The sequence below is a fragment of the Geotrypetes seraphini genome, chromosome 5 (genome assembly GCF_902459505.1).
Source record: "Geotrypetes seraphini chromosome 5, aGeoSer1.1, whole genome shotgun sequence".
Taxonomy (NCBI): Eukaryota; Metazoa; Chordata; class Amphibia; order Gymnophiona; family Dermophiidae; genus Geotrypetes; species Geotrypetes seraphini.
Window position 1 is genome coordinate 263,284,493 of NC_047088.1, and position 22,383 is coordinate 263,306,875.

At 44.1% G+C, this 22,383-nt stretch overlaps 1 protein-coding gene across 3 annotated transcripts in view; it reads right to left on the reverse strand.

Moving 5' to 3' along the window:
* USP37 (ubiquitin specific peptidase 37) overlaps window positions 1-22,383 on the reverse strand; it is a 465,383-nt gene that overhangs the window by 306,171 nt on the left and 136,829 nt on the right. For all 3 annotated transcript variants that reach the window (XM_033944517.1, XM_033944518.1, XM_033944516.1), the window contains exon 9: window positions 10,260-10,344. In XM_033944517.1, coding sequence (XP_033800408.1) covers window positions 10,260-10,344 — 85 coding nt within the window. The remainder of the gene's footprint in view (window positions 1-10,259; window positions 10,345-22,383) is intronic.

Genomic DNA, 22,383 nt, shown 5'->3' on the forward strand with positions numbered 1-22,383 from the left:
AGATATCATATTATTAATATTTAATCTTGCAATCGGGAAGCTATACAATGTTTTTACCATTTGTATAAATCCAGAACCTATACCAAACCATTCTAAAGCCTGATACATAAAATTCCATTCTACCCTATCAAACGCTTTTTCTGCATCCAAGGAAACTGTAAAAGCCGGTTCATCCATTTTTTTTGATAAATTTAACATATGAAACAATAATCTAGAGTTATTAGAGGAATGTCTTTTAGCAACGAAACCCGTCTGATGCGTGTCTATAATATGTGGGAGAGCTTTGGCTAATCTCAAAGCCAAAATTTTCGCCAAAAGTTTATTATCCACATTTATTAAAGATATAGGCCTGTATTTGAAACCAAAGTAGGATCTTTATTTGGCTTAGGCAAAACAATTACTATTGATTCAGCCATAGTACCTTTAATATCACCTTTTATAAGTTGTGTCCGATATAAATTTAGTAAATATGGGGAAAGGACATTTTGAAATGTTTTATAAAATTCTACTGTATAACCATCACCACTTGGAGCGGATCCAACTCTAAGAGATCTCAATGCTGTTTCTAATTCTTTTAATGATATAGGTTCATCTAAACTCCGTTTTATATGATCAGGAACCTTAGGTCCAATAATTAAATCTAAAAAATTTTTACCATCTTTTTGCCTCTCCAAATAAGGCTCGGAAGAATACAGGTCCTTATAAAATTTTAGAAATTGCTTTAAAATTATATCCGTTTGATTGGTTATTATACCATTATCATCTTTTATCCCATTAGTGTTAGTTCTTCTTTTTTTTGCTTTAAGATAATTTGCCAATAATCTTCCCGCCTTATTAGAATTTCCATAATACATTGTCTGTTTGGAAAACAAGTCTCTTCTTATCATTTTTGAAGCTAATTCGTTATATTTACCTTTTGCTTTCAAAAGAGCTTGTAATACATCATGTTCCCATTTGCTTACCAATTTAGTTTCTAGTATTTTAATTTCTTTTTCTAACTCTATATACTGTTTTTTAATCTGTTTCTTAACAAAAGCTGAATATGATATAATATGACCTCTCATAGTCGCTTTAAAAGCGTCCCATACATTTTCAATAGATGTATCTTCCACTAAATTAATTTGAAAGAAATCACTAATTTGTGTTTTAAAATTCTCCAAAAATTGTTCATCCACAAGCAATGCATTATCAAATCTCCAAAGAGGTCTTCTATTTTCTAATTGATCTAATTGTAAATCTATCCATACTCCCGCATGATCCGAAATGATAATGGGATCAATGGAAGCCTTAATCACTTGCTGCACCTTATGTGATGAAATAAAAATATAATCTATTCTTGAAAATGATTTATGAACCTGTGAACAAAATGAAAATTCCTGATCATTAAAATGAAGAATACGCCATATATCCTTCAAATCACATGATTGAACCAAATTATCTAAACCTAAAGATTTTATACTTTTACCTGTTTTTTTATCCATTAATGGATCCATTACAGCATTAAAATCTCCAGCCACCACTAAATTAGAAGCAGCCAGTGGTAACAACATACTCTGCAATTTTTTAAAGAATTCTGATTGATTCGAATTAGGGGCATATATATTGAACAACGTCAGGGCATTATTTCCCATACTTATATCAACATGTAGCCATCTTCCATGTGGGTCCGAATTTACTATCTTAAAATTGGCCATACACTTTTTATTTATAAGAACTGCTACTCCTGCTTTTTTACCCTCTGCTGGAGCAAAAAAACATTCTTTCACCCACCCACCCGTTAGTTTCTGTGATTCCTTTATATTAAGATGGGTTTCCTGCAGACAATAAACATCCGCGTTTTGCTTCTTTAAAAATGATAATACCTTTTTCCTTTTGATTACATGATTCAGGCCATTGACATTAATAGAAAATATCTTAAAAGACATAATATATTTTATACTCCTTATCATAATCTTCCTCTTCCCTTCTTCCGTAACTAAGATCTAAAAAACTTCTCCCCATGGCACACATTCTTACCTCCAAATTACCCAATCCCTTATTAATCTTTTCCTTAATCATCCTAGTAATATCTTTAATACCCACCTTCTTCCCACCCCTCCCCCCCAATATAATGACTGCTTAAGGACACACATTGGACAGTAATCCCAACTTCCCCCCTCCCCCCAGGCAACCAATATTTATTAATAACCCCTTTATCCTTTATTGAGACAAACTCACTACCTCTCCACAATATATCTAATTATATCTCTCTTCTGATCATAAAACCTTTTTTCTTTTTTTCCATTTTAAAGTAATTAATTTCTCTATCTATTATTTAACCTTTAGTCACATAACCATATTTATTTCCTAACATTCCATTAATGCATTTTTATCATTTCACCAATCTCTAATTCATTCCCCCAACATTTTATTTCATTCAAGAAAATTCTATCAGTCATATATTTATCATTTTCCTATATCTTATATTATCTAATCCATCTTCTCCTATCCTCCTTTAAATATCCAACAAATATCCATCTCTTCATATATTTGTTAAAAAAAAATTTTCAATTTTATAAGTTTTTATCCCCTATTTGTATTTAAACATTTGTATTTCATTTTCAAAATAATTTTTTCCCCTTTTTTTATATTCCCTCTTCTCCAAATTAAATCCAATCTTTTTAAAACTATATTATCACAACATCAATCTTTACATTCCTTCAGCTACCAATAAATTCTTATGTATCTTTCTTTTATATTATTCATTTTCCTTTCCTTTACTTGCATTTAAATATCATATAACTTGTCCTTTCTATCATTAGTCCATTCTGCAATCTTTTCCTTATTGTCCTTTCATTCTTTACTTTCTCCTTTTCTGACTTATTAAATAAACTGAACTTTCATATTTATTTCTTATCTCCATCCATCCACTCTTAAAGACTTTTGACTGCCCATTGTCATTCATTTTTTTTTTTTTTTTATAATATCCTTTTAGTCTATCAGTCCTGCTTTCTTCTTCTTCACATCTATTTATTTTCCTATTCAGTCTTCACTTTTCCTTTTGTGTTAATTTGTCCAGTCCTTTAATCCTTCTTGTTCATTCTTTACTCCAACCATCCATCTTTCAGTCTCCTAAAAGTTCAGTCTAATAACTTCACTTTAATGTCTTTCCAGTCTATCCTTCTTTCTACTTTCTTCTTTACATTCTTTTATTTTCTTTTTCACTTGTCCATTTTTATTTCCTGTTCTTTGTTGCATATTCTTCTTTTTCCAACAAACAAAAGTCCCATAGTTCTTTATATTTAATTTTTTGTTCAATATCCACCAATCCAGTCTTAGTATTTATCCCTTCATTTCAACACCCATTGTGCTAAAATTACATAGGTTCTGATTTTGAAAGAAAGATCTTTAGTTTTTCCGGATCAACAAAATACAAAGATTTATCCCCACAAGATACCCTCATTTTTGCTGGGTAATATAACCCATACTTATATCCTTTTTCCTTTAATTGAGATCTCAGCTCAAGGAATTTCTTCCTAATATTTGCTGTATTTTTAGCAAAGTCTGGTAAAAACCATATTTTGGATCCTTTATAGTTTAAGTTTTTATCTTTTTTGGCAGCATTTAAAATTTCTATTGCTTGCTGGTATCTTAACATCTTGAATATTAATGGTCTTGGTCTCCCTTGATTTTCCAGACTCTTTATTGGAATCCTGTGTGCCCGTTCTATTTCCAAAGGCTGTTTGAAATCCAACTGCAATAATCTAGGAATTAAATTTTCTAAAAACTGTATTGCATTTTTCCCTTCCAAATTTTCCTGTATTCCAAAAAGTTTTATATTCTTTCTTCTTCCACAGTTTTCGTAATCTTCCAGCTGACTTTTCAATTGAATTATTTCCAAACTGTCATTTTTGCATCTTTTTCCTTCACATTCTAAGCTCTCCATTTTAACTTCTAACTCTGTTGTTCTTTTATTAGCTACTTCCATTTGTCTGTGTATATTCAGGATTTCTTCCTTCAGTTCTGCCATATTACTCAGTCTCTGTCAGCATTTGTTTGATTTGCCTCAGTTCCCCCATAACTTCAGCTTTGCTTAACTCCTATGATACATCAGCAGGAAGCGGAACCTTACTCGGGGTAATTTGATCCTGCTTCTGCCTTTTCACAGCCCCTCCGGTTTCACTTTTACTCTGTCGGGTGCTCGCCATGCTCCCGCTGTCCTCTCCGATGTTTTCAGCCGAAAACAGTTTAAAAGGAAATCTTTATTTATTCAACGGTTGCCCAGGTAAGAGGAGCGCTGCGATCACACGACCATTTTGTGTGCGCGCTAAGCCACGCCCCCTCAATATGCTGTTTCAATAGTATCCTTCAAGAATAACTCACACTGAACCATCAGCTCCTGGGTGACTGTCGACTTTCCCCCACATCTCAGCTTAAAAGCTGCTCTATCTCCTTTTTAAACTTTAGCACCAGTAGCCTGGTTCCATCCCAGTTAAGATGGAGTCCACCCTTTCAGAACAAGCTGCCCCCTGTCCCAGAAGGTTGCCCAGTTCCTAACAAATCTATACCACTCTTCCCTGCAGCATCGTCTCAACCACACATTGAGACCGGAGCTCTGCCTTCCTCTTGGGTCCTGCGTGTGGAACTGGAAGCATTTCTGAAAATGCTACCCTGGATGATCTGGATTTCAGTTTTCTACCTAAGAGCCTAAATTTGGCTTTCAGAACCTCCCTCCCACATTTTCCTATGTCACTGGTACCTACATGTATCAAGACAGCTGGCTCTTCCCCAGCACTATCTAGAATGGAAAACTCTTGATATTTAGTCTGGAGTTCCTATGTTTTCAAGCAGACTTCCTAGGACACCAAGCCGCATTGTGGTATAAATTCATATCTGGTTATGCAAATAAAAAACCTAAAAATGGTCTTGGAGACATTTGGAGCATTGAGATTAAGCAACAAACTTCTGCATCTCAATGGCCACAAATTTGGTCTTAGAGAATGAGATGTACAGTGTCAGCATCTATGAGGCAAACTTGGTTCTTTTTATTGCATAGAGCATTTTGGACCCCAGTTCGTTTACAAAAGTTGGATTGCTCTAAATCTAATAGATGCTGGCATTGTAATCTTGAAGTAGGGACATTGATCCATTTGATTTTCTTTTGTCCCTATATTATGTTATTTTGGAATTCAATTTGGACTCAAGTTAACTGTCTTCTAGAAAACCATTTTGCATTATCTTATGACACTGTTCTGTTTGGTATATCTATGAGGAAAAAAAGTCAAATTTCATCGTATAATAATAAACTTTTGTTAATCATGACAGGGGTCGCCATTCAGCACATAACCAATAATTGGAAAAATTACTCTAATCTTAATTATACCTTTTGGTGGAACTCATTATGCCATATTTATAAGATGGAAAGAGCTATTGCTACGCAGAAAGGGACTTACAATAATTTTATAAAGATTTGGGGGCCAATGGAAAAGTACTGTAATGAGTAGACATCATTTTTTTTAATGAGAGATTATATTATAATGTGTGGTTGCACATTTGATGTATGTTTTACAATGATTAAAGAATTTTAGGTTGCTTTGAGAGGGGTGGGGTGGGAGGGGGTATATATTTTTGTTCTAGATCATATGATATAGATTTTCAAGTGTTATATTGTAATTGTAATGGATGTATTTATGTACATTTGTTTATGATTTATAATGAATAAAGAATTTAAAAAACAAAAAAATAGAATGGTGAGATGAAAGCAGGGAGATGGGCACAGAAGAAATACTAGAAAGGGAAGTATGGGAGACAGAGAAGGGAGATGCTTGCTGAACATGGAGGGAAAAAAACATACATAGAGATGGAAGATGAATGATGAGTATGAAGAAAGAAGACAGGGTCAAATGGTCAGGAGATCCTGGCAAGTGAGTTAAGAGTAGACAGATGGAAACAAGATACCTGAGCCTGAGACCAATGTAATGTGAAGAATAAAATGACCAGGCAACGAAAGGAAGAAAAAAAATTTTCTATTTTGTGATTAGAATATATCAGATTTGAAATATGTATCCTGCTAGAGGTGGTGTTAGACATAACTGGGAACTACAAAGCCCAGGATGTGCTGCTTTAGCTTCCAGCTGACTTAGGGCTCTCTGACCAGGGGTAGTTGCCCTAGTTGCACTCCCCTAATACTGTTCCTATCATGTGTGACTGCGGTATTCTGTTAGAATGATTTTTCTGTGTAGCATTCTCTAATAATTTAGCTTATACAGTTTTTTAGATAGTGGAGGGGATATTTGTGGAGGGGAGAGGAGATAGGGGCTTTGCCGATCCTTGCTCTGTATTATTTGTGTTTATAAAATGACAGTTGTACAGAATATTGTTTCTTTTTATACTTTAATAAAATAAGTTCAATATAAAATTATAACTATTTGAAACTTGTGTGGATGGGATCAGACGATTTGTGGGGACAGGGTGGGGATGGAAACCAAAACTCGCGGGGAAGGGGAACGAGCTCACAGGGACGGGGACCGAGCTCACAGGGACAGAGTTCTCGAGGATGGGGACAAATTATTTTCCTGGTGTCATTCTCTACCTCAGACTTAACATATTTGTACTGTTCCCTTGCCAACTGCTTAGGGAAGCAGTATGGCATAGGTTTGCTGAAATGTCAAGTGATTCAGTAGCATGTTGCTAAGGAAATTACTAATGATTAACCAGAAACCATGCGACATAAATAGAACCAATAGAATATTGCTGGAGTACGCAATTTAAAATTGGATTCTAGTGAAGCAATTGTAATCTAATTGGAAGATGTACCAACTACGTATGTTTCATAATGAATTAATTGATGTCATAACCCAAATTAAATGGCGTGTCACTTGTATTTGGGTGAGACTTTTGGTTGTCGTCTTACAAGTTAGTAAGACACCAAAATGCTCCCAAGGTTTTGAAATGTTTAAACTACACTTTTGTGTCTGGTAGGTTTTATTCTTTGGCTTCCTCTGGAGATAGAGATAAGAACTGAGTGCTATGTAGCCTGTTCGTATAGTTATTTAGACCAAAAAGCATCATATATAGGGTGTCAGCAACATAATCTCCCCCAGCCAAAATAAGTTGAGGAGGCAGCTCCACAGCCTCACACTCCAATGTGCGGAGCCAGGACAGACAGGCACATGTGACAAAAGAAGCCGCCGAAGGGCAGCTCATCAAAAAGCCTCTAGAGGACTACGTCCACCCAACGGTCCTGCATATCTAAGCACCAAACCACCCTCACTGAGAAGAGAGGTGCACTTGGTCATTTGTGCAACTAAAGATCCACCCTAGACTGACCCAGAAGCTGCTGGCACTCCTGTGCCAGAGGATACAAGCGTTCCTGTGCCAGAGGGTACATGTGTGACATGGCTATGGCAATCTTCCGGAGAATCATATTGCTCCGAGACTAAAACGCTTATATCAGGGTGCCAGGGAAAAGTGACAGATTAACATAGAAACATAGAAACATAGAAAGATGACGGCAGAAAAGGGCTATAGCCCATCAAGTCTGCCCACTCTACTGACCCACCCCATTAAGTCTGAGTACTAATGACCTAGTTCCTTAACTTGACCCTCGTAAGGATCCTACTAGGGCATCCCATTTATTCTTAAAGTCAATAACGCTGGTGGCCTTGATCACCTGCTCTGGAAGCTTGTTCCAGTGATCTACCACCCTTTCTGTGAAGAAATACTTCCTTATGTCACTATCGAATTTCCCTCCTCTGAGTTTGAATGGATGCCCCCTTGTGACCGAGGGTCCCCTGAGAAAGAAGATGTCTTCTTCCACCTCGACACGTCCCGTGATGTATTTAAATGTCTCAATCATGTCCCCCCTCTCCCTGCGCTCCTCTAGAGTGTAGAGCTGCAATTTGTTCAGTCTTTCTTCGTACGAGAGACCCTTGAGCCCCGAGATCATCCTGGTGGCCATCCGCTGAACCGACTCAACTCTAAGCACGTCTTTACGGTAATGTGGCCTCCAGAATTGCACACAGTACTCCAGATGAGGTCTCACCATGGTTCTGTACAGTGGCATTATGATTGTGAGCACACACCACAAAGCCAGCAGGAAAAAGTGGATGGAGCTGGCTGAGCAACCAAATTCAGCTCATTTAAGGACTCTTAAATAAGATCTGGCAAAACCGTAGACTTAAACAAATGGAGTACTGTTGGATCATCCCCAGCTCAAAACCTAGAGAGCTCAACCAAGCCAGAAAACAGTACCAGATCCCCTGATCTGGGAAGTGCTGCACCTGCAAATAAGAGATTAGCGAACTGGTTATCATCCGCATCAACCAGATCCGGATCAGGCAGCACTGGGTCAGCGGCTGATAAAAAGATGAGCTCATAGAATCAATGTTGCTCAGAGGTATATCTGATGCAGAGAAGGACTGCGCAGGGAAAGACAGCTTAGCGTGAAACTCATGCCACAAATATTTCATAAAATCTGAGGTCTCTGGCTCCTAAGGTGAAGAGTCACCCCTAGATGTCAACTTTCCCTTGCGTTTCTTAGACTGCGAAGGATCTATGGCCTGACACATGGATTTATCCACTGCGCTGAGCTCCAAAAATAAAGAGGACCACCCCACTGGGTTAGCAGAGCGTTAAACACCTGCTTAACTGGGGAAGAGGCTAAGCTTTGTGCTTCCGCCCCTCCCAACTGCAGCACGAAGCATGTGGTGCAAGGACTCTCCAAAAACGCTAAAGGTGCACAAACTTGGCATGAATGCATATTAGAAGAGCCCAAGGACACCATCCCAGCAAGTTCTGAGGAAAAAAAAACTTCAAAATAAAAATGCATGAAGCTTTTGAAAAAAATAAGATTGCTAAAATCCAAGATGGCCACCGTTAAGAAATTCATGACAAAACCACGGTATTTTTTTTTTTTTTAAACACACAGAAAAGTCGAATTTAGGACTTTTTTTTTTTTTTGAGGGGGGGGAACATGCAGAAAACCTGAAAACATTGAATTCAAACCTCCCCCAATCCAACTGACAGCCTTTGTACGTACTGTGCCCTGTGCTGAGATATCAGAGAAAGTGCTGCAGCCTGCCTCAGCTCTGGAACAGTAGCTGGGTCAGAGATTCACTGCCTCATACTAGAAATGCCTCTACAACGCAGATCTTCGGGCTGTCAGTCAGACCCGCTGCCTGACTACACCTCCACTCCTGTGAACTGATGGACGCGCTCAAAGACGGGTGGTGGTGCAAAAGCGCAGCCGGCAACCTGCGAGACACCGCTGAGTCTCCAAGTTATGCCCAAAAGACTGCGAACAAACCAAAGATCTGGCAAAAAGGAGAAGGTGGAGATGACCCTGAGCGCCTGTGAAGCAGATGCAGGTTGGTTGCCAGGCACTGTAAGGGATTGGCCAGACAGCTGCAGACTGTAGTCTGTGTGATCTCGATGCAGGCAGAGATGAACAATTGCTCCAAGCACCAGAAATCCCAAAAAAAAAGGGGGGGGGGGAATACACTGAATAAAATAATAAAATGGGGAGAGCAGAACAAACTCACTCCTGCAGGCACACGTGCAAAAGGAAAAAAAACTGTCGGTGGAGCTAATTAGCCAAGTGAAGTACAGGAGACACACAGAAAATACAGAGTGAATTCCTTCTGCGCATGCGCCCATAGGAACATAACCCAGCTGTCTACAATCTCTCACCTATTGCACTGGAATATATTTTCTTTACATGCAACATAGAGATTAAGAAAAGTTAAATTTCCATTTTTCTAGAATTGCTATCTTACAAATAACAATGATCTCATGGGGTGACATGGGGAAAGCCACTACTTGCCCTAGATCAGTAGCATGGAATGTTGCTACTCCTTGGGTTTTGGCCAGGTACTAGGGAACTGGATTGGCCACCGTGAGAACAGGCTACTGGGCTTGATGAACCATTGGTCTGACCCAGTAAGGCTATTCTTATGTTCCAGACCCAGAACTTTGACACTAGTTATGATACAGCTCTGAAACCTGGAGATCCAAAAATATTCCAGTTCTGCCTTTAATAGGTCACCTAACTTGTCATCAGTCCTTCAGTTAAATCTTTCATTCCCTGCTAGGATAGTGGTTTCACCAGTATACATTTAACCAACAGATAGCTGCACATTCAGGAATTTGCCCAGGTGTAATCTCACTCTTTCCTTCAAAATACAGTACCTAATCAATTTTCAGGTTTTATATTTTACCTTTCTGGCCCAACAAAAGACCAATCAGTGGAAAAATGTATAATCTAATGTAAACATGCTTACCTGTCAAGACATGAACTTCCAGCAGCATAATCCTTGGAAGATGATCTGCTACTATAAAAGGAGGAAGACTGCAGTGCCAAAAGCCCTTGAAAAGCATCACAAATATAGGAAAATTAGTTTTAGTGACAAATGACAAAATCATAGACAATACAAAATGTGAAAGATGCCTAGTTGCTAGTCTCAAAAGATTCTCCTACAATTTTTCTGCTGCTGTGTTTTTCAATTATTGTAAATTGTTTTTCAATTATTGTAAATAAATTTGTATAATCTAAAAATGTATTCACTTTATTAATAATCTGAAAAAAAGGGGCCGTGTTAAACACTGGTCTCAGTACATATCAATGGGACACTGCACTAATTCACATCTCAACACTGGAGGAGTGGCCTAGTGTTAGAGCAGCACTTAACACTTCATTGCCTCAGGTACAAAATAAGTACCTATCTAAAATATGTAAATTGCTTTGATTGTAACCGCACAGAAAAGTGGTATATCAAGTCTCATCCCCTTTACCCTTAATCCTATTTTTTTGTCTACCTTTTAACACAGTGTCTCACAATCTCTCTCGAGCTGTGGCACACTAAACCTAGTGTCCATAGCTCGAGTCACAACATCGCCGTGATAACATCACGTCAACGTCCGTGCATGTGCAAAGGCCATTCAAAGGGACCCTGCACCTGGTGTGGGGTTCCAGCAAGGAAACGGGCCAGAGATAAGGAGAGGCACTGGCGTCAGCTGATTTCCTACAAGACGTGTTTATCACTGCGAGAGGCACGTCCTGTAGGCAATCAGCTGTCGCCTCTCCTCCTCCTCAGTGTGTTGCGGCACACCTGATATCTCAGGAGGAACACAGTTTGTGATACACATAATAACATAGTAAATGATGGCAGATAAAGACCCGAATGCTGTATCCAGTCTGTCCAACCATACATGCTCCATAAATTAACCATTTAATTTAAATGGTCCTTTTTCTTAGATAATTCTGAGCCAGAAACTCAGAGCCCTGCCCGGTAGTGTGCTTGGGTTCTATCTACTGGAGTCTCCTTTTAACTATCCCAGCCATCAAAGCCCTCCCCAGCCCGTCCTCAACTGAATGTCCATATATGGGACACAGACTGTGCAAGTCTGCCCAGTACTGGCCTTAGTTCCTTCAATGTATACCCATTATTTTCTGATTAGAGATCCTCTGTGTTCATCCCATGCTTGTTTGAACTCTGTCACCGTTTTCTTCTCCACCACCTCCCGTGCCTCATCCGGAAGCATTCCCTCTGACATTGTGAAGTCAGAAAGAAGGCTTCCGGTTCAAGCGGACGCACGTAGGATCTGCTGCCCGCAGCTTTGTGCACACTGCGGCAGTAAGGAGGAGGGAGCCAGCCTGAAGATAAAACACCCGGGGGCGGCAATGGAAACGTAAGACAACTGCCGGAGGGAGGCACCTAGTTGAGGCACAGAATGGAGGGAGAGGGGCGTGTTAAGAGTCAAGAAAGAGGGAGCACAAACTTCGGATAAATGATAGAAGGGAGGGAGGGGGCATGAACTTGGAACACAGAATGAAGGGAAGGAGAGAGAGCCATAGACTTGAAAGAGGGAGAGCCATAGAATGGAAGGAGGAAGAGAGTGAGGGAAAGAAATGATGAGGTGAGAGAGGGAATAGAAAGGAAGAATTGGGTGTCAGAGAGAGAAAGAGATGGTGCACATGAGGAGATGAAGAAAAAGGAGAATTGTTGGGCACAAAGAAGGAGGGAGAGAGAATTATTGGACATAGTGGTGGGAGGAGGGAGTGAGGTACAGAGATGCATGGGGAAGAGTGAGAGATGCCAGACCACGGAGTGGAAGGGAAGGTGGGGAGAGATGCCAGACCACAGAAAGGGGAGGAGAGAAGGAGAGAGATGTTAGGCCTGGAAGAGGGAGGGAAGGAGAGATGCAATACCATAAGAGAAGAGAGAAATTCCAGGCTATGGGAAGGTGAGGAGAAAGATGCCAGACCATTTGAGGGGAAGGGGGAAGAGAGTTGTCTGACCAAGGGAGAGGGATGAGATGGTGCAGAGGGATGGAGGGGAAGGGGAGACAGAGGGGGGAGATGGTGTATAGCAATGGATGTGGCAGAGAAGAGATAAGAAATGCTTCTTATGGATAGATGGGAATAGAGGAGAAGAAAGAGGGAGGAGATGGTACACATAGATAGATGGGAAGTAGATAGATTTTGAGAAAAACGCAGAAAAAATGGAAGAAAGTTGAATGTTAAAAGTTAATGTTAAAGATGGATGTATCAATACTGGGCAAGTTTCTCAAATAATATCAATAATAATAAAATGCTAGAGCGCGCATGCGCTCTTGAAAAATCGTGAGTCCTGGCACCGTGATGTGTGCTTCTGTGGATGTATTCTAATTGACATCTCACGGCGCTTGCGGTGGCTGAAGGCGCGCGACTGTGGAGTTTTGTCAGCGTGGTTGTCTTCAGGAGCATTTGGCGGTTTGTGGACCGGCAGGAGAGTGGTGGTGGCGGTTTCAAGCGGCAGCACCGACATTTTCTCTCCTGTTAGTGGAGAGTGTCGGTTCCGGGGTGTGCAGCAGCTGTTACAAAGTAAAAAAAATAAAATAAAATACGGCTCAGGGAAGTGGAGGGGGAGAGGGAAAGGGGGCTACTTTGAAGGGAGGGGTGTGCTGGGAGGCCGACAGAGAGAAGGGGGCCAGAAGAGACAGAGAAATACAGGCAGGGGGCCAGGCAGAGAGACAGACAGAAAGCCAGGCAGAGAGACAGACAGAAAGAAAAACAGGGGGCCAGACAGAGAGAAAGAAAAACAGGGAGCCAGGCAGAAAGACAGACAAACAAAAAATGGGGGCCAGGGAGAGAGACAGCCAGAAAAGCACAGTTACTTACCGTAACAGGTGTTATCCAGGGACAGCAGGCAGATATTCTTGACTGATGGGTGACGGCACCGACGGAGCCCCGGTACGGACAATTTTAGAGTGATTGCACTCTAAGAACTTAGAAAGTTCTAGCTAGGCCGCACCGCGCGTGCGCGAGTGCCTTCCCGCCCGACGAAGGCGCGCGGTCCCCAGTTAGGATAAGCCAGCTAAGAAGCCAACCCGGGGAGGTAGGAGGGACGCAAGAATATCTGCCTGCTGTCCCTGGATAACACCTGTTATGGTAAGTAACTGTGCTTTATCCCAGGACAAGCAGGCAGCATATTCTTGACTGATGGGTGACCTCCAAGCTAACAAAAAAACGGGATGGAGGGAAGGTTGGCCATTAGGAAAATAAATTTTGTAATACAGATTGGCCGAAGTGTCCATCCCGTCTGGAGAAAGCATCCAGACAATAATGTGATGTAAAAGTATGAACTGAGGACCAAGTAGCAGCCTTGCAGATTTCCTCAATGGAAGTGGAGCGGAGGAAAGCTACAGACGCTGCCATAGCTCTAACTTTGTGGCCCGTGACAGAAACTTCCAGTGTCAGGCCCGACTGAACATAACAGAAAGAAACGCAAGCAGCAAGCCAATTGGATAGAGTGCGTTTAGATACAGGATGACCCAACTTGTTAGGATCAAAGGACAAAAATAGTTGAGGAGATGATCTGTGAGGCTTAGTGCGTTCAAGATAGTAAGCCAGAGCACGTTTACAGTCCAAGGTATGCAAAGCCTGTTCACCTGGATGAGAATGAGGCTTTGGAAAAAATACAGGTAGGACAATGGACTGGTTAAGATGAAAGTCAGACACAACCTTAGGAAGAAATTTGGGGTGTGTACGGAGAACCACCTTATCATGGTGAAAAACAGTGAAAGGTGGATCGGCCACTAGTGCATGCAGCTCACTGACCCTCCTGGCAGAAGTGAGCGCTATAAGGAAGACCACTTTCCAAGTAAGAAATTTGAAATGCGCTGAGGCCAAAGGTTCAAAAAGAGGCCTCATTAAAGCAGAAAGAACCAGATTGAGATCCCAGACCACAGGAGGGGGCTTGAGAGGTGGTTTCACATTGAAAAGGCCCCTCATGAATCTAGAAACCAAAGAATGAGCCGAGAGGGGTTTTCCATTAATAGGCTCATGAAATGCAGCAATGGCACTAAGATGAACTCTGATAGAAGTAGATTTAAGACCAGAGTCAGATAAGGAAAGAAGATAGTCCAACCCCAGTCCCACTGCTAGAGACATGGGATTATGGTGATGTAAGAGGCACCAGGAAGAAAACCGAGACCACTTCTGTTGATAACACTGGAGCGTGGCCGGTTTCCTGGAAGCATCAATGATAGAGCGGACAGGCTGAGAAAGGAGTGAATGAGCCGAAGTCAGCCCGAGAGATACCAAGCTGTCAGGTGCAGAGACTGTAGGTTGGGATGCAGTAGGGTCTGCTGATGCTGAGAAAGCAGAGAAGGCAACAGTGGAAGAAGTATTGGATCCCTGGAACTGAGTTGAAGTAGAAGGGAGTACCAATGTTGCCTGGGCCACCGTGGAGCGATGAGAATCATGGTGGCTCGTTCCCTCCTGAGCTTGAACAATGTCCGCAGCATGAGCGGTAGAGGAGGAAAAGCATATAGGAAGAGATTGGTCCAATCCAGGAGAAATGCATCGGGTGCCAGACGGTGAGGAGAGTAAAGTCTGGAGCAAAACAGGGGCAGCTGATGATTGTGAGGAGCTGCAAAAAGGTCCACCTGAGGAGTGCCCCATTGAGCGAAAATGGACTGGAGAGTCAAAGGGTCGAGAGCCCATTTGTGAGGTTGAAGAATTCTGCTGAGATTGTCCGCTAAGGAATTCTGTTCCCCTTGAATGTAGACAGCCTTCAGGAATAAGTGGCGAGCTGTCGCCCAAGACCAAATCCATTGGGCTTCTTGACACAACAGGCGAGAGCCCGTCCCTCCCTGTTTGTTGATGTAATACATTGCAACTTGATTGTCTGTGCAAATGAGAAGTACTTGAGGAAAGAGAAGATGTTGAAAAGCCTTGAAGGCATAAAACATTGCTCGGAGCTCCAGGAAATTGATGTGGTGCTTTTGTTCCTGGGCAGTCCAAAAGCCCTGAGTTTGGAATTCGTTCAGATGAGCTCCCCAGGCATAAGGGGAGGCGTCTGTGGTGATCACAAAATGATGAGGAGGTAGATGGAACAGTAGACCTCTGGATAGATTTGAAGATGTCAACCACCAAAGAAGCGACTATCAAAGAGACGATGTCACAGATATGTGTTGTGAGCAAGGATCCATCGCTTGGGACCACTGGGTCGCTAGGGTCCATTGAGGAGTACGCAGGTGGAGACGTGCGAAGGGGGTAAAACGTACTGTGGAAGCCAGGTGCCCCAAGAGCACCATCATGTGATTGGCAGAGATGGTAATCTGTTGAAACACCTGCCGACAGAGATGAAGGATGGTCTGAAGGCAGTTGGATGGAAGAAACACCCTCATCAGAACAGTGTCCAGAATGGCTCCAATGAATTGAAGTCGCTGGGTCGGAATGAGGTGCGACTTGGGTAGATTGATTTCGAATCCCAACAGTCGAAGGAAGTGAATGGTCTGATTGGTGGCAAGCAGAACCGCCTGAGGTGAATGAGCCTTGATCCACCAGTCGTCCAGATAAGAGAAGACTTGAAAGTTGTGAGAGCGGAGATTGGCTGCTACCACAATCAGACATTTGGTGAATACCCTGGGAGAGGAGGCCAGGCCGAAGGGTAGCACCTTGTACTGATAATGATGTTGAATGATGAGAAAGCGCAGATATTGCCTGGATGTCAGATGGATAGGAATATGTGTGTAAGCCTCTTTGAGATCGAGGGAGCATAGCCAGTCGCCTTGAGTGAGAAGAGGGTAGAGGGTGGCAAGAGAGAGCATTTTGAACTTCTCTTTGACCAAACATTTGTTGAGATCTCTGAGATCTAAGATGGGTCTGAGGTCTCCAGTCTTTTTGGGAACTAGAAAGTACCTGGAGTAAAATCCCTGACCTCGCTGATCTTGAGGAACTTCTTCAATGGCATTGAGAAGAAGGAGGGATTAAACCTCTTGAGCAAGAAGGAGGGACTGAGACTTGTTGGAAGCAGACTCTTTTGGCAGGCCGAACGGCGGAGGAGTCTGAAAATTGAGGGAGTAGCCGTGGCCTATGATCGAGAGTACCCACTGGTCAGTGGTGATTCTTCCCATCGAGAGTGAAAAATGGTTAATCGACCTCCTTTGGGCTGTGGGAGAGGACAGGAGGGAGGAAGACTGGCAATGCCCTGGAGAAGAGAGTCAAAAGGGCTGAGTCGGCTTAGTCTGAGTAACAGGTTTTATGGCAGGCGGCTGTTGTTGGCGAGCCTGTTGTTGTTGTTGCCGTTGCCTCCGAGGTTGAGGATGAGGCTGAACTGGACGAGCAGAAAACCGCCTCTGATATGATGGCTGCTGTCTAAAAGGACGAGGAGGAGGAAGTTTCTTCTTATTTTTTAATAAAGTATTCCACCTCGTCTCATGGGCAGAAAGCTTTTGAGTGGTGGTATCCATAGAGTCCCCAAACAGCTCATCCCCTAGGCAGGGAGCATTGGCGAGGCGGTCCTGGTGGTTAATATCAAGGTCTGAGACACGAAGCCAAGCCAATCGCCTCATCGCCACAGACATAGCCGAGGCTCGGGATGTGAGTTCAAAAGTATCATAGAGGGAACGGACCATAAATTTCCTGAGTTGCAAAAGACTGGAAGTGCATTGTTGAAATGCAGGAAGCTTGCGGTCAGGAATATACTTTTGAAAAGAGGCTACTTGCTGGATTAGATGTTTCAGGTAGAAGGAGAAGTGAAACCCATAATTACCTGAACGGTTAGCCAACATTGCATTTTGGTAAAGTCTTTTACCAAATTTATCCATGGCTTTGCCCTCTCTGCCAGGAGGGACAGATGCATACAAACTAGAGCCCGCAGATTTTTTGAGGGTTGACTCCACCAGTAGAGATTCATGGGGCAACTGGTGCTTGTCAAACCCTGGAATGGGAATCACTTTATAAAGCGATTCCAGCTTTCTAGGAGCTCCTGGAATGGTTAGAGTAGTTTCTAAATTTTTGTAAAAAGTTTCCCTCAAGATGTCATGAAGAGGTAACTTTAAAAATTCTTTAGGAGGTTGGTCAAAATCCAAAGTAGAGAATGACACGGGGAAAAAATCTGTCCCCGTCACCGCCCCGTCACCGGCCCACCATCCTCTGCACCGCCCCGTCACCGCCGTTCCCTTCACCGCCCCGTCACCATCACCGCCATCCCTTTCACCGCCCCGTCACCGCCATTGCCATCCCATTCACCGCCCCGTCACCGTCCCCGCTGCATCCATATAAGCCTTAGTACTGTAATATTTAGCTTATTCCTTTCTTATAAATCAAAGTTCCTGCTGCTGAACTAGAGAAAGAGATGTTCAGCTGGCAGGGCTTTGTTTATAAATTTTTATCAACACAACTAATATACTATTTTATCCTAAAGCAAAAAATAAATAAATAAATATAATTTTTTTTTCTACCTTTGTTGTCTGGTTTCTGCTTTCCACATCTTCTCATTGAATTCCTTCCATCCACTGTGTGTCTTCTCTCTGCGTCTTCCATTTGCTGTTACTGTGCCTCTCCCTTAACCCCCCCCCCCCAATTGGTCTAGCACTCATCTTCTTCCCTCCGCTCCCGCATAGTCTGGCATCTGTCTTCTTCCCACTCTGTCTTCCACATTTCCCTTGGGGGTCTGTTCCTCTCCACCCTCCTTCAATGTCTGTTCTATTCCTTTCCACCACCACCCTTCCCTCCCTCCTTTACCATCTGTTCCTTTCTACTACCCTTCAGCTCCTCTCGCATGGCCTATCTACCTTCCTTCCTCTTATTTTCATGGCACGTTACAATGTAATTTGTGCAAGCCACTGGAGCCTGCAAGCTCGGTCCCTGTCCCATCCCCACAAACCATCTCGCTTCTGTGCTCCTATTTTCTCCATTTCTAATATCTCCCCTATGTATCTGTCATTGCCCCCCCTGTGTCCATATACCATCCCCATGGCATGTCCCCTTTATGTCTCTGTCCCTATGCCCCATGCACATAATTTCCCCTCTTTCTGTTACCTTCCTGTGTCCAGATTTCCCCTATCTTCCTCTTCCATACCAGTGTGTCTCTTCTTTTCAACCCCATCTAGCTTTTTTCCCTCTTTCTTCACCCCCCCCCCTGCTTCTAGCATCTGGCTCACCTGCCAGTCCTTCCCTTTCTTTCCTGCTGTGGGTTTTTCTTTCCGACTTCATCCCCTTGGCCCAGAATCCTTTTCCCTTTCACTCCCTCCCTCCTTCCAATTTGAGCCAGGAACACTAGCGATCGCACGGTCCCCGCAGCCACTACCTGCCTGCCCAATCGATCCTAGTGTTTAGCCAGCTCTCTCCCTTCTCCTCACCTTAGTTTATAGGTTTTCTTTTTCGGCGACCTGCACGCTTTCCCAAAGAGCCGCGCACGCGCGGCTGCTCAGTGTTCAATCTTCTGCTCTGCTGCAACTTCCTGTTTCCGGTTGCGTCAGAGCAGAAGATCGAAACTGAGCAGCAGCCGGTGCACAGCTCTTTGATAGCGTGCGGGTCGCCGAAAAAGAAAACCTACAAACTAAGGTGAGGAGAAGGGAGAGAGCTGGCTAAACACTAGAATCGATTGGGCAGGCGGGTGTGAGCTGCGGGGACCGCGCGATCCTTCATGCCTCACTGCGGGGACAAGACCATTCACCGCCCCGCGGGCGGTGAATGGCCTTGTCCCCGTCGCCACAGCGACTGCTAGTTTTCTTCCCCGTTTTCGGCGGGTGACCCGCGGCTAAAATGCGGTGGCCGCGGGTAAACCGCCACCGTGTCATTCTCTAATCCAAAGCATCGAGAAATGCCTTGGATTTTTTAGAGTCAGCTCAAGGGGGATTGAAAGGGTGTCTGACATCTCCTTAAGGAACTTAGTGAAGGAGGAGTGCTCTAGCTTACTAGCAGGATCCTGCACCGATGGATCATCCTCATCTGATGAATAATCTTCGGTACTGAGGGGGTCATCAGAATCATCCCACAAATCAGGGTCCCGTACCGATAGGAGACGGCCCTGAGAAAGGGGAGGAGAAGATTCGGTATACTTGGTTTTGCGTACCGACTTTCCTGACCGTGTCGACACCGTACCCAGTGACTGTACAGCGGTACGGGTGTCAGAGAACGGTACCGGATCAGAAGCGGAATAAGCAGTACGCCGAAACGACTTCGGTTCCACCGACAGAATAGGCATAGATACGGATTTATGCGGTGCCGATAACGTCGATGCCGATAACATGGGCTGGTCGACAATCGGCGCCGAAGGCTCAGTCGATACCGATACTGGAAGGCTCGGAGTCAGCAGAGCCGGGAGCAATTGTTGTAATTGCTCCTTAAGCTGGACCTGAAGGATGGATGTTATTCTCTCATCCAAAGACGGTCCCGATGGCACCGGTACCGCTTTTTTCTTGCTTGGTACCTGTGGTGCAGCTCGACACTCAGGCGAAGTCGATGCCGATGAAGAGGCAGTAACTTCTATGGGAGCGGAGCGTTTGCAGGGCCGGCTCGCAGTCTGCAGGACTTGGCTCACTGCTTGTTCGACTGGCAGACCAAGGACAGTAGGGGATGGCTTCTTAGCCGGCTTACCTAAAGGGTGCGACACCGAGGAAGGATCTTGCGGTGTCGAAGTCACCGGTGCCGATTTGGTGGAAGATGTCGGTGTCGATGTCGGGGGTACCTCCAGGGCGGCACCGAAAAGAATCCGCTGTTGAATTTGGCGGTTCTTTAGAGTTCTCTTTTGAAGAGAACTACAGCGGGTGCACGTTTCTGCCCTATGATCCGGACCCAGATACTGAAGGCACCACTTGTGCGGGTTGGAGAGGGATATAGGACGTACACACCGCTGACACTTCTTAAAACCCGGTGAAGGGGGCATGAAGGGGAAAAACGGCCGTAGCAAAATTGAAGCCCGAGGTTTCGATGGTGCCAACAGGCCCCGCCGGGGCCGACCGAAAAAAAGTAAAAAAAAAAAAAAAAAAAAAAAAAATAGACTTTTTTTTTTTTTTACAAAAGAAAGAAAACAAGAACGTGAAATGTTCACGCGGAAAACAAACGCGCGAGCGGGAAGGCGAGTAAAAATAGAAAAATTTTTCCAACAACCGTTGGAACACGCGTCTTCTTAGCTCCGCGGAAACTAAGAAACTGGGGACCGCGTGCCTTCGTCGGGCGGGAAGGCGCACGCGCGGTGCGGCCTAGCTAGAACTTTCTAAGTTCTTAGAGTGCAATCACTCTAAAATTGTCCGTACCGGGGCTCCGTCGGTGCCGTCACCCATCAGTCAAGAATATGCTGCCTGCTTGTCCTGGGATAAAGATAAATAGGGGGCCAGACAGAAAGACAGAGAGAAAGAAAGACAGCCATCCATACAGTGGCCAAGGAAAAAGAGAGAGACAGAAAGAAAGGCAGGGGCCAGGCAGAGAGAAAGAAAAACAGGGAGCCAGGCAGAGAGACAGCCAGAAAGATAAACAGGGGGCCAGGCAGAAAGAAAGACAGCCATCCACACAGCGGCCAAGGAAAGAGAGAGAAATAAAGAAAGAATGACAGACAGACAGTGGGCCAGAAAGACAGACAGCCAGCAGCCAAGGACAGAGAGAGAAAGAAAAAAACCAGACAGATAGACAGCGGCCAAGGAGACAGAGAGAAAGAAAGAATGACAGACAGAGGGCCAGAGAGACAGACAGAAAGGGAGAAAGACAGACAGAAGGAAAGACAAACAGACAAGGGGTCAGAGAGACAGATAGAAAGAAAGAATGACAGACAGACAGGATGCCAGAAAGACAGACAGACAGACAGAAAAACAGACAGCCAGCAGCCAAGGAAAGAGAGAGAGAAAGAAAAAAAGACATACAGACGACCAGCGGCCAAGGAGAAAGAGAGAAAAAATGATATACAGAAAGGGGGACAGAGAGACAGACAGAAAGGGAGAGAGATAGACAGAAATAAAGACAAGACAGCCAGAAGCCAAGAAAAAAAGAGAGAAACAACAACAAAAAAAAAAAAGACAGACAGTGGGCAAGGGAGAGAGACAGAAAGAAAAGGGCCAGGGAGAGAGAAAGAAAGACATACATCCTATATAATGTTCCCTGCCGTCGTGTTTTCTGATCCGTGGCCGGATTCTATTTAAAACGCGGTGGCAGAGAACACTCTGGCCACTCCACTCCTCCCGTCCTCGCTCACCAACCACTGGAGGAAACACAGGCAAGCTCTCTCCCTGCCCGCCGCCCTGTCACTCCTCACATGCGCACGACGCCGAGCCAACAGGTCACTGCCCAGCAGAAGCCCCAACATAGCGCCGACCACAAGGGAATTGCGCACAGGAGCCCCGCCCCGACACAACCCTCCAAGACAAGCAGCACGGACATGGAGCCCCGAAGGCAGCCCGAGAACACGTGCCGACTCTGCCGAAAAGGCCCGGCGCACAGCTCCATCCGTGCAACCACCACGCACCAACTGAAGAAAACGCCACGGACGCCCGCCCGCAAGGCAGGCGTTCAGGACGACGCCTGCAGCTCCGAGCAGCCAGCGCTCCCTACTTGCAGCCCGCCAGGAAGAGGTGCTGTTGGACCGGGGGAGCAAGGAAGAGGGACAGGGGGAGCAGGGAACAGGTGCTACTGGGCCGGGGAGCAAGGAAGAGGGACAGGGGGAGCAGGGAAGAGGTGCTGCTGGACAGGGAAGTGGAGTGGGGAGGGAAATGCTGCTGGTGAGAAAAGGGGGCTCGGGCTGAAAGGGAACAGATGGGAGAAGGGGGCTGGGGGGGTAAAAATGGGTTTGGAGCTGGGGCTGAAAATAGGGGACATGTGAGGGAAGAAGGCTTTACTAGCACCCGTTAATGTTAACGGGCTTAAACACTAGTCATTATATAACATTTAAAGGCTTTTAAATATTTAAATGTGCTCATAAGCTCTTAAGCAAGGCGCCAAAGCAGCGATACAATGTCGCTAGAAAAGTGCTTGAATTTTAATCATAACACATTGCATGGAGCAAGGATTCTTGCTTCTACTGGAGTGACAAATGTTACGTAGAGAATGACATAGTGGTTGTTACCCGCGGCTAGCCGCGGGTAACCCACCAAAACGGTGACCAAAACAAAAAAAAAAAGGTCACCGCGACATCGGGACAAGGC